This window comes from Physella acuta, unplaced genomic scaffold, assembly GCF_028476545.2.
Source record: "Physella acuta isolate Inbredline_101_S28 unplaced genomic scaffold, ASM2847654v3 ptg000538l, whole genome shotgun sequence".
Classification (NCBI taxonomy): Eukaryota; Metazoa; Mollusca; class Gastropoda; family Physidae; genus Physella; species Physella acuta.
This window is the reverse complement of record NW_026732057.1, coordinates 370229-383793: the sequence shown is the minus strand read 5'-3', so window position 1 is coordinate 383793 and position 13565 is coordinate 370229. Positions and strand designations below refer to the sequence as shown.

Genomic DNA, 13565 nt, shown 5'->3' with positions numbered 1-13565 from the left:
TGAACGCCAAGCAAAATGTACATAATACTGCGGGATATTCCTAATCTATAAATTCACATGCGTTTTTTGAGAAATCGGAAATAGCGTAAATTACTACTTCCGGTCAACGGAAATTACTCAAAATTTGACACAAGGCCGAGAATTGGGTTTTTTACTTACAAGTGAAATTGTTTTTATCTATCTGAAATAGTTCTCAAGTTATAGACTTTTGAAAAATTGAAAGTTGAAAAAAAATCCATTTCCGGTAATCGTAAATCAAAAGTGGATACGGATCTACAAATTTGATATAATACTTATATATGAAATTTCATCAACCTAGCTGCAACGATACTCAAGTTATGGTATTACACACACACACACACACACACACACACACACATACACACAGACATACGGACAATATTGCAAACCTATGTTTTTCCGACTCATGGAGGTGTAAAACGTCGAGATTTGCAAAAAATCAAAATTTTTGTTTGAACGATTACAATACTTGCTCTATACTTTGTATACGAGAAAGTAAAAAACTTAAGATTTTTGTTAACATTGGTTAAGATTATTTCTCCACAGTCGAAGCTTGGCTGTATGTACCGGGCAAACGAGTTCAGACACTAAAATAAACATACCATAAACAGATTGGTAAATACAAACTATGTTAAAATTACGCGTTTTTTGTTAACACTCATGTGCGAGGTCAGGTAAAACATTTTTAAATAAAGTAGAAAACTTTAATTTTCATGATATTCTCCAGAAAAAAAAAATTATATATATATATATATATATATATATATATATATATATATATATATATATATATATATATATAGAGAGAGAGAGAGAGAGAGAGAGAGAGAGAGAGAGAGAGAGAGAGAGAGAGAGAGAGAGAGATTATCGTCATCCAAAAAATGGTTAAATGACATCAAATTCTTTGATAGTGTTCAAAGATATAGGCCCACTAAAATCTAAAATAAACATTTTAATAATGGAAAATGCTAATTGTTCATAACACGCTAAATGAAAATCTATGATTTTAATAAGGGGGACACTCTGGGATAAGAAGGATGGAAAAACTGTGTGGTATTTTACGCCAACGTTTAAAGTAAACATGAGACTAACTTTAGAACTTGGCCTGTGAAATCACACAACTCTCGTGTTAACAGTGCAAGGCTCCCGTTCGTATACAGTGTGAAAGGATTCAAGTGTGTTTCAAATTTTCACTTTGGTAAATTTCAAATGCTTATTAAAATTAATTACAATTTTGAGTGTTGAATATAAACAAGTATATTTTACCATTGTAAAAGTTACTGGTGTAAATTTATCTTTAAAAAAAAAACTTACATAATTTGTTGCAGTAATTATCAAAGTATCAAGTTCATGGCAATTTTTTTAAATATTATTTTATTAATTATATTAATAACACATATATGTTTTATTTTACTTTTGTTTGTATAATAATATTTTATGATTAAAGTTCTAGTTTTCATCTTAATTAACAATGTTAAAATAAATATTTTAAAAGTTGATATCAATAACAGTACGGAAATGCATTTAATCTTAGGTGGTATACAAGAACAGAGATGACGTCTTTAAAAAGTTGTGTGATCTCGTCCATTGTGGTCTGGTTAATTTGTATCACACCAATACAAACTTTAACCTTAGAGACAACTGAAAATTTCAATGAGGCTTTGAGACAAGACAGAAAACAAACAATGTGTCCTACACAGTGCTATTGTACTGAAGACAAAACCACGCAGCAATTTAATGTAGACTGCTCCAGCAGACATCTACAGAATATTCCAGACTTACCTCCACAAACGACGAGGTTGGATTTAAGCCTGAACAACATCAACAACATCCAGTCATTTTTCTTCAGCAACCTTACGCAGCTGAGCTACTTGGACTTATCGTTTAATAAACTCTATCACATTTTTAATAACACTTTTTATGGTCTGCATTCGTTAAAATGGCTCTCCTTAATGAAAAACAATTTAATTTATTTAAAGTCAACATTTGAATTAGATGCATTTAACGGACTAGATCAACTTGAAGTCTTACATCTAGAATGCAACAGTCCAAGTAAAGATAATGCAATATACCCAGATCAAGCCATTTCTAAATTAAAAAATCTTAGAGAAATAAACATTGACGGTTACCCTGTTCCTCTAGGACCTGGATTTAGAAACTTAGAGAAATTAGAGGGTATATTTTTAAGAACATTAATTTATTGTTCATATTGCAATATGGGATCGGCTATGCCTGACAATTTTTTCGAGAACATCGTGTCACTTCGACCTATGACGATAGCGCTATCAGTTTGCTATATGTCGTATTTACCACCACGACTATTCAGCCCTATCAGAAATCTCCATAATCTCGACATTTCGAAAAATCGTATTACGTTCAAAGGTTTTAAAAATGGAACCGAATCTCTAAACGGCTCAAACATAGAGTCTTTAAATTTACATGGAATTGACAAAGACGGGATCGATTATAACGTGATAACGAGGCACATGTTTAGACATTTAAAAAACACCCCTCTCAAATATTTAGATCTGTCGGCTAACAGAATCTATAGTGTACATATTTTTGCTTTTAATGACTTGCCTCCGACTCTTGAATATTTATCACTAAAGAATAATGTATTATCGAGGGCTTCTATCCTTTTTGCATTTTTATCTTTGCGGCAAGTTAAAACTATTGATGCAAGTTTCCAAACTCAATATACAATAATGAATGAGACTGATCTAGAAAGAGATATAAATCTTGGATCTGTTTCTACTAATATCGCTAGTAATGGAGAACATTTTTGTGGGAAGTATTCATCGGAGTTTATTATCAATAATAAAAATACGCTTGGGATAAATATAACAACAACTAAAATAAGACGCGTGATTTACTGGGCTTTTCCACCAAATCTAGAAGTTTTAATTAGCGGGTCGATGAAAGTTGAATATTCCATCCCTGCCATAACAATTTTAAACAATACAGTACTCAGATACATGGACTACTCAAACAACATGGCCAGGTGCTGGGGAGGGCCCATGAATGGACTACCAGCTCTACAATATCTCGACTTATCCGAGAATTATTGTACCAAAATGAATTTAATATTTTTCAAATATCTGACGAATTTGACGACACTTCTTCTACAAGACAACCTTCTTGGTCCTATTTTGGCCAATGACACTTCAGGAATAGCTTTCTCAACACTGACCAGATTGGAGACATTGAACATCAGCGGCAACACTATAACATCTTTATCTAGAAATTTCTTTGAGAATAACATTAATTTAAAATATTTAAATCTCTCTGGAAACGAACTAACAGATTTCGACATAGATATAATTACAGTTACCAAAATTGAGGTTATTGATTTAACCGGTAATTTAATTTCAGGATTTTCTGATAAAATGTGTAAAGATTTAAAACAACAGAAAGCCAAAAACACAAATTTTAATATTAGAATCCAGTTTAATCGCTTGATGTGTACTTGCAAGTACCTGTCGTTTGTCCATCTTCTAATCACCGACCCAGACATATTTGATAGTGTAGACTCCATCAACTGTACCACAGCTGACGGCTCCATCTTATCACATGACCAACTGGCAACATTCTACCCTCAGTTAATGAAGAGCTGTGTCTCACAGGAAATTTTCATTGGAACTCTCGTTACGTTTTTCATCGTTCTCGGCACTGTCTTATTGTCGGCCATGTTTTACTATAACCGATGGAAATTTGCGTACCTCTATTTCATTGGATCAAAGAAACTTCACATTGGCGACGTTCTTCTGACGTATAAGCCAGTTGCGGATGTTTTTATAACCTATGAACAGGTAAATTCATGCTGTTAATTTCTATAGATTGCACCATACTGCAGCATACAACCATATGACAGACGTGTGACGGTTTTTATTTTGTGCAACCCCTTATCGGAGAACCCAAATTCGACACAGGCGTGTAACCACCTGTTTATACGTATTCGTCCACGGCTAAGGAATTCCGCCTTTATGCTCTGGACAAGTCTTTTAGCACTGACATATGCGATTCCAACTGTGACTGCAGGTTCGAGATTACACCACTTTATTTCTTGATGAATATTCACAATTCCTAGAATAACATGAAAATAAACAATGTTCAATTTATTCTCTATCTCTTGCCCTTTCTGCCTCCAATCGTTCTAGCTGCGTTTCTTCACACAGGCCCAAAAGTAGCTTGTATACACACCAGCTATACCTAGATGGTACCGCCAATTACGTCTTATTTCGTATTGGTTATCTTTCTGTCTATTTGTTTACGCCAGAGTGTCACTTTTTGTTGACAAGTCAAATTAAGAAACAACATCTTGTTTATGCCAAAGCTACAGTTTTGGCCTTGACCTTGTCCTTGTTGACAGACAACTATTACGTTGTTATCAATTATGGCGTTAGTAGCTTTCCACTATACGTTGTTATTGTAACAACACTAGTGTTATATATATATATATATATATATATATATATATATATATATATATATATATATATATATATATATATATATATATATATATATATATATACATAATTAAGAAATTATATTACTTCATAGGAACCAGAATATCGTCACCTAGCGAGGAACGTCTTCTTTCCTCGGCTAAATGAGAACCACGTCACATTTATAAACGGCGAGGACGACTTCCCAGCTGGCCCACAACAAAACAACATCGCTGGCGCCATTGCCGGTACAAGAAAGACACTCATCCTACTCTCGCGAGATATCTTTGAAGACAGGAACCGGGAACTCGAGATGAACCTGGCCATCATGCACGAAATGAATTGTTCTGATAGGATAATCGTGCCTGTTTTTGTGTGTCACTTTCCCGTCATCACCTGGCCAGTGGAGATCGTGACCTACATCAGAAACCAGAATCACCGTTGTTTGTTGTATGAGGACACGGAAGAGTTTTGGAAAATGTTGATAAATCAAATACGTCAGTGATATGGGGACCGCAGAATTTCATTGAGCGAGATATGTTTGTACACTTAACCTATCATCGATGAACGTTTCTCAGTTGGTAATATTTAACTTTAAAACATGCTTCTTTTTATTATCCCAACATTTTTATTTTCATTAAGATGTGCCCATTCGTATCTCCGATGTAGGGATACTACACTTTTAGAAATTATACATTTGTATATCTATATAAACTCTCCACATAATTCTACATGCAACCCTTTCTCATTCCCTTAATAACACCTCTAATGTACCTCTCAACTAAAAAAAAGCAGCTGCTAAAATGATAATGATGATGATGATTAGATGTACCTTGGTGATTACAATGGGATGAAGATGTTGCGTATTACATAAAAGAAAGATTTATAGGAATAACAAGTATCTGTACTCGTGAAATATTCATAGAAAGCTTTTTTGTGGTAACTGGTTTGCTATATTTTATCACTTGAGAACTACAACATGTAGCCTACAATATATTATCAGCAGTATGTCTTATGATTGTCACTGAAGAATTTTTGCTACAATATATAAAAACAATGACTCTGGTAAAACATTTTCAATCAAGAGGCTCAGAGACGTAGCGACCCTTCCCTGCGCCCGGGGACAAATTTTCAATTTTTCGCCCCCCTCGAGAACAGCCATTCAATTTTCAATTTCCAACCACCCCCCCCCCCCCCCCATCAAACTTTCAATTTGTTTTTCCAACCCATTTTGGCGCCCCCTAAGGTTGGCGCCTGGGGAAATATGTACCCCCTCCCCACCCTCAAACAATCTTTCAATTGGCACCCACCCTTTAAACTTTCAATTTATTTTTCCAACCCATTTTGGCACCCCCTAAGGTCGGCGCCTGGGGACATATGTACCTTCTCGCCCCCCCCCCCACCCCACAGTTACCTCGTAGAGTGTCGTCATACTAGAATTATATCAAAATGTTAATGAGGATTTTCCTTGTAAATTTCTTAAACTATTTCATTAAAAACGTTAAACTTCCAAATGATGTTATGTATTTTAGAATTCGTAACTTTAATTAATAATATTTTTAAACAAAAAATGCTTAAAATTAAAATAGCTTAATTATATGTATTTTAAAGAAGGTCCTCATCACCACATTAAGGCGACCCTGATGTTTTTAAGGCTACACCGTATAAAGAATTAGACCTAAGTACGAGAAACTGCGACTGATAAGCCCAAGTTACATATTTGTTGGTGCTGTATAACGAATAAAAGTTATAAAAGTAAATATGAAAAAGATACCGAAAAATGTGCTTGTGAAATTTCAAAATATATTCAACATTATTACTTGAAAATATCTTATTTGATGAAGATACAAAAACGCATTTTAATCTTAAACCTAGTACATTATTTCTATTTTTACTGCTTAAACTTAAAAGAGTAATATTCATTTTACTAACGCGTACTTGAGATTTGCAGGTGTTCATGCCAGCTAAACGTCAAAATACAGAAATTACATCCAAATCATCAAATAACATGGCTTTTAAAATAATAAGGATGTTTCCTACAAAAGTGTCATTGATGTTAAGTATGAAGATGTTTTTTTTTAAGGAAATCCCCATGCAACTTTTCAAATAAAACCTCCCCATTCATACGTCTGTAAGCAGTGCTTTATATGCGTGGATTTTAAAGACCGTGTTGTCAATAAAAAGCGGATGGGGAACGGATATGACTAGCTTAACATTGAAATAGGAACATTAAATGTATAGTACACTTGCGGGTGTGTGGAGTCAGGTCCACCTGTAAAGTACATAGAGCGTGCCATGTAAAACGAACTGGTGTAACGAAGCGTATTATAGTACGCTTGCGGATTTTGAATAAACATTGAAGGAGTCTGATCGCAAATAAAAAGCGACATAATGTGTACATTAATCACTTGCTATATTTAAAAGTAAACATACACTCTAAGCACCCTTGGCTATTCCCTAAATCATAATCACAATCTCATTTATATATTTGTATATTTTAATTTATTTAAAATTATTATTTGATAGTAGTAGTTACGCAACAACTGCTCGTACTTTTCAGGTTGCCTAACTCAAAGTTGTTGGTTTTTTAGAAATAAAAAGCTATATTTTTTTAGTAACCTGGCCCTTTTAAACTTTAGTAACCCAATTAGCGCCAATCGGAAATATTTAGATCTTATACTTAAGTAACTATTAACATCGTACTCATCAAATACATTTAAAATGAAACCCAGTTTGTCTATATACTACAATTAATTGTTAAAAATTTTGTTACACTCATATACACTGTGTAAATTCTGAAACAATTTATTTTTTCAAAGAAACATAGTTATTCGTGCTTAAACTTCTGCGTCTAGTATCATTTTGTCATGCATAGCAGAAGATCATTTTACAGTGATAAGATTTCTAGGTTATTGTGGGCAGATAAAGCATTACATTAGGCATAAGTTTAAATATCTGATGTTCATTGTCGTTCTTCATCGTTCAGTACCCCATGTAGTTTTCAAAACAATAGGAATGGCATGCTTGTTAATTAATTCAGACATCAGAAATGACAGTCTTGTATATTCAAACAGTAGAAATTAGACCTTTGTGATTTCAGACGAAATCTGAATTGTTCCACATCCTAACAAAGATAGTAGTAAGCGTCAGTCAATGACTCATCTATCCTAAAGGGAAGCATCGATAACTTCTTCTCAGCTGTCTTTGTTTCGTTAGTCGCAGAGGGGGTCGGCTTGGTCGGGCAGATGAGGCTCTTTAGCTGGGGACAGCTACTCTTCGAGGAGAGACAACTCCAAAATCAAACAACTGCTGCCTTGTAGTTTGTTCTTGGTTAGACAAAAGCTATGGAAGCAAATCCAAAAAGAAAAGCAGGCTGAAATCGGAGTCAATGGCCTAAATAGCGCATAACCAGTTGATACGTATCCTTAATTGTGATGGTAGCATGGTCAAGTCGGAAAAAGCTCATGGTTGATAAATTCGAAGAAGTCTCGAGTTCAAACCCTCTGGCTGATAAGCCTCGACCCCTTCCAACACTAAGAATTAAAATCGAAGAAGAAGAAGAAAAAGTTAGTTGCAGCGTGGCACTTTGCTTCTCTAAGCGAGATCATACAAATGCCGGTACCACATATTTGGCAGTGGGCTTATATTTAAATTTCTCCTTCATTTGATTGCTTAACAAACGGCTACATGTTTCAATAATCGGTCCAACATGTTTGGAAATGTATGATTATAATTTTACGAAGTGTAGAGTATAGAGGAAGTATTGTAATCGTGGAAAAAATCAAAATCGAAATTTCCACAAATCTCGGCGATTTACGCCCCACAGAGTGGGACAATTTTAATTTTGAAAATCTATCTGTATGTCCTTCAGCGTGTATGTGTATGTGTGTGTGTGTGTGTGTCTGCGTGTCGGTGTCTGTGTCTGTGTGTCTGTGAACATAAGTGTCATTTTAGTTATGTTGATGAAATTTCATGTATAGGTATTCATATCACATTTGTAGTTTTGCATCAACTTTTGAACGATTTCCGGTACATGATGTGGTACTTGCTGAATTTCCGGTTTCTGAAAAATTTATAACTTGAGTAACGTTTATGTTGTGAGATATAATTTGGTTGAATTAGATGATACGTCAATTTCTTTTTTTTTTATTTCATCATTTTTTTTATTTATATAGCATACTTTTCCCCTTCAATTATACGTACTTTGCTTACGTTCATAAGGTGTGTAGTTTTTTTTTTTTTTTTGTTATAAGCGATTCAATTCTGTGTAAAAATTGGTAATTTACGAGAAAGCTTAGGGGAGGTAACTCCCTCTTTATTTTTATTTTAAATTTTTTTTTGACGTTTCTTCGTTTTCTTTGACTACTTGGCTTCCTTTCTCGACATAGAATATTTACAATTCTAATTCAAGCCTTTTTTATGACGATAAAGAAAAATGATCAAACATGCACTGATTTTGTATACCCTACTTTTACTAGCTCTTACTTTGATTTTGCAGTTTTTAGTAATATCCCCTTTACGTCATACGAAGCATGGAGCAAATATTATGCCCTTCATTCGGGAAAACCCTTAAAAATAGGTTAATCGGCACAAAGTGACGTTTAATATTTAAATAGTCGGCGAAATAAAATCTTTTTAGTGAAATTGTAAACTTGTCGGGAAAACTACAAGTAGGCAGCTTTTGTCTTTTTTTTTATTCATCTTACACAAAACAAAATAGACCAAAGCACAAGAGGTTGCTGTGGATAAACCCCACGGCAACCTAATGTTAATGTTCAGTGACTCACATTTTGATTAAGTAGGTAAGGAGTTGTGTTTGATTTTTTATTTTATTTTACAAACAGCAACATTAAAGATTCTTTTTTTTACAGCAACACTTTAATTAGAATTATAATAAGTAGTAAAAAAAATACTGTTTTAATATTTCAAATTCTAAGACAATATAAATTACAAATAATCTCTCTATTCAAAAATTCTCTCTGCGCATTTGATTATTATTTATGTTGTTTTTTTTTAGAAAACATTTGAAAAAGTAGTCTAATAGTCAGGTAAAGATAAAATATATTTTGCTTTTACAACTCGACACCATTAGACTGTGGGAATATAAATATATGTGAGATGCATTATAGAAACGAGACTATTTCAGAGAGAAAATGTTCTTTATAGACATATAAATAATAGACATGACATTTTACATGTCAATTAAAAATGTAAATGAATACGATTTTTATACCACATTATGAAATAAAGGTTCAGCATTGTGAAGAATGCATAAACAGCGGATGAAATACAATTTATTTTGAACCTTATCAGGCATTTAACATAGATTTTAAAAAAAAACCATTGCGAATATAATTAAATTTTTATAAATTAATGAAATAAGAAGAAAAATGAAAAACAAAATGTGTTCGTGTTTTAAATCCTTTTAACTTTTGAAATTCTAGCTAAGAATAATTATTTTAATATAACACAAGCTTGTAAATATTTAATTCTGGTCGTTAAATTCTGAAGCAAAACATATTATTTGGACCAAAGTTTTCTTAAAGAATATGGCAGTCCTTTAGAATACAGATAGTTGGAAATTCGATCTTATATTTTTAAGGAAAGTCAACGAACAGCGTCTTTAGAGTTTTACGTGGATGTAGTTTCTCCTAGCGGATAAAGCGTGTTATTTTTTTAAATAAAAGAAAAGAAAGAAGAAAAAAACCTACCGTTCACCTGACTGGAGGTACCGGACAAACGAGTTAAGAAACTAATGTAAAAATACGATGACTAATATAACAGATCGGTTAACACAACTAACATTAAAAGGAAGCCCTCTATTTGAAGCACGCAGCCGCGAAGACAGGTAAGGCATTTTTAACAATAAAAGAAAAACGTTTTACTTTTTTATGCAATTCTACTAAAACAAAAACATGAAATACGAGCTTATAAGACTTCGAATTATTGTCTAATAAAAGCCTTAACCATATGGTCCAATACAGTTAAGACTTGTATTAAAAATTTATAAATTAATCTGTGTTAGTATGACAGTCTATAAATTAGATAAAGGGTAAATAATCTTAAAATTCAAATGAGGTTTTTTCTTTTTGAAAAGTTGATTTGAATATTTACAAATTCTTGAAACAGGTAATTTAATAACAAAACAAAGAACATGCAAATGTTATTGTTGTATTAACGTTTAAGTTTTTTATGTGTAATTTTTAAATGTTTTATACGCTGAATTTAAAGCAAATGCTTCAATTTTTCAATAGGTAAGCCCCATAAGTTGTATAAGTATCTGCGTGGAAATGCCTTTGTTAGTTTTTGTTACGAAATAATAAAAGGGGAAAAGTAAGAACGTGCATTTGCTTATTTTGAATTTACGTCGTACAATAAATTGTTAAATAACATTCTTTTAAAAGTGTTAAGAGATATAATAAAATCTAAATGATTACATTTTAATCAAAGATAAACTAAAACCTAAAATATCCAATTTTAATAATTGTATATGTTAATTGTTAATAACTCATTAAAGAAAAATCTTGTAACATTATCAAGGTGGGCACGCTGGGATAAGAACGATGGGAAAACTGTGTTAACTCCAATGTATAAGTGGTCGTCCAAAATGTTATCACACTCTTATTGGCGAGGGGGTCCGTAATTTTGCATTATTAAAAAAGCAATGCTAGAAAACGAGTTTTAGCTGTTATTTCGCGTTTTAGAAAACTGTTTTAATTAATTGTAATAGGAATTGATTATAATGCTCTACGTTGACAGAGTTCAGACAAGATTTTGGAAAAAATATCGAAAAATTCAATTGCAAGGTTTAGGTGTATGATCTACGACTATATTGTGTATGAATGTGTAATAATTACGTGTAGATCAAAGTTACAAGATAAAGTATTGTGATAATGTCTAGATTTAGCATCTATACACAAGATAGAGTGCCGTCTTTGGTTTTTGAATTAAAAAAAATAGAACCAAGAATCGAATGCCGAAAACAGTACACAATAATAATGACGTGATTGATAATAGAGGCCAAAATAATTAACCGCCTTATTTAATTGTTAAAATTTTAGAAGTTAATGTACATATGCAAAAAAAAGCAATATATAGGGTAGACGTTTGTATTAGGATTAAGATTAGGGTTATTAGGTGTTTTATTTTAAGTTCAATTTCCGGAACCGATTATAAAGCCGATCCTGGATAAACATCTGTTTTCAATTAAATTTTTCGTTTCCGGTTAAATTTGAGGTTGCGGTGGGGTGTTTGGTTTTGGTTTCGGTTTTGATTTAGAAGACAAAATCACTATAAACTTAGCCCTCTTTGTGTTTCTCCCCCAACGGTTCATTTATCTAGTGTTAACAAAAATATTTTGAAAGTGGATATCAATAACAGTACGGTATATGCATTTAATCTTAGGTGGTATACAAGAACAGAGATGTCGTCTTTAAAAAGTTGTGTGATCTCGTCCATTGTGGTCTGGTTAATTTGTATCACACCAATACAAACTTTAACCTCAGAGACAACGGAAAATTTCAATGAGGCTTTGAGACAAGAAAGAAAAGAAATAATGTGTGCTGCACAGTGCTATTGTACTGAAGACAAAACCACGCAGCAGTTTAATGTAGACTGCTCCAACAGACAGCTACAGAATATTCCAGACTTACCTCCACAAACGACGAGGTTGGATTTAAGCCTGAACAACATCAACAATATCCAGTCATTTTTCTTCAGCAACCTCACGCATCTGAACTACTTGGACTTATCATATAATCAACTCTATCACATTTTTAATAACACTTTTTATGGTCTGCATTCGTTAAAATGGCTCTCCTTAATGAGAAACAATTTAATTTATTTAAATTCAACATTTGAATTAGATGCATTTAACGGACTAGATCAACTTGAAGTCTTACATCTAGAATGCAACAGTCAAAGTAAGGATAATGTAGTATACCCAGATCAAGCAATTTCTAAATTAAAAAATCTTAGAGAAATAAACATTGACGGTTACCCTGTTCCTTTAGGACCTGGATTTAGAAACTTAGAGAAATTAGAGGGTATATTTTTAAGAACATTAATTTATTGTTCATATTGCAATATGGGATCGGCTATGCCTGACAATTTTTTCGAGAACATCGTGTCACTTCGACCTATGACGATAGCGCTATCAGTTTGCTATATGTCGTATTTACCACCACGACTATTCAGTCCTATCAGAAATCTCCATAATCTCGACATTTCGAAAAATCGTTTTACGTTGCAAGGTTTTAAAAATGGATCCAAATCACTGAGCGGTTCAAACATAGAGTTTTTAAATTTACATGGCATTGAAAAGGACAGATATGTTTATAACGAGATAACAAGACACATGTTTCATCATTTAAAAAATACTCCTCTCAAATATTTAGATTTGTCTGTGAACAGAATCTATAGTGTAGATGCTTTTGCTTTTAGGGACTTGCCGCAGACTCTCGAATATTTATCATTAAAGCATAATGTAATATCGAAGTTCGATTTTCTTTTGACTATTTTATTTATGCGGAATTTAAAAACTATCGATTTGAGCTTCCAAACTCAATACAGGAGATTTAGAAATGATACTTACTTCGAGAAAGATAAAAATCTTGAATTCGGTTCTACTAATATTGGTAACTATGGAAAAGATTTTTGTGAAAAATATTCAGCGGAGCTTATTACAAATAATAATGTCGTACGAAGCTATAAAAATATGCTTGTGAAAAATATAGGAACTATAATAAGACGCACTCTTTACTTGGCTCTTCCACCAAATCTAGAAGTTTTTATTAGCGGGTCGATGAAAGTCGAGTACTTCATACCTGCCATAACATTTTTAAACAATACAGTACTCAGATACATGGACTACTCAAACAACATGGCCAGGTGCTGGGGAGGGCCCATGAATGGACTACCAGCTCTACAATATCTCGACTTATCCGAGAATTATTGTACCAAAATGAGTTTGACGTTCTTCAAATACCTTACCAACTTAACGACACTTCTTCTACAAGACAACGTTCTTGGTATAAGTTTAGCCATTGACATTTCAGGAATAGCTTTCTCAACACTGACCAGATTGGAGACCTTAAA

The 13565-nt window shown here is 33.0% G+C and overlaps 1 protein-coding gene across 1 annotated transcript; it reads left to right on the top strand.

Moving 5' to 3' along the window:
* Positions 1–1574: 1574 nt before the first annotated feature.
* On the top strand, positions 1575–5300 carry LOC131945862 (toll-like receptor 4). Its single transcript, XM_059306473.1, has 3 exons — positions 1575–3362; positions 3495–3830; positions 4585–5300. Exons 1-3 carry the CDS (start codon positions 1575–1577, stop codon positions 4972–4974), a joined length of 2514 nt encoding a protein of 837 aa, XP_059162456.1. The 3' UTR covers positions 4975–5300.
* Positions 5301–13565: the final 8265 nt, after the last annotated feature.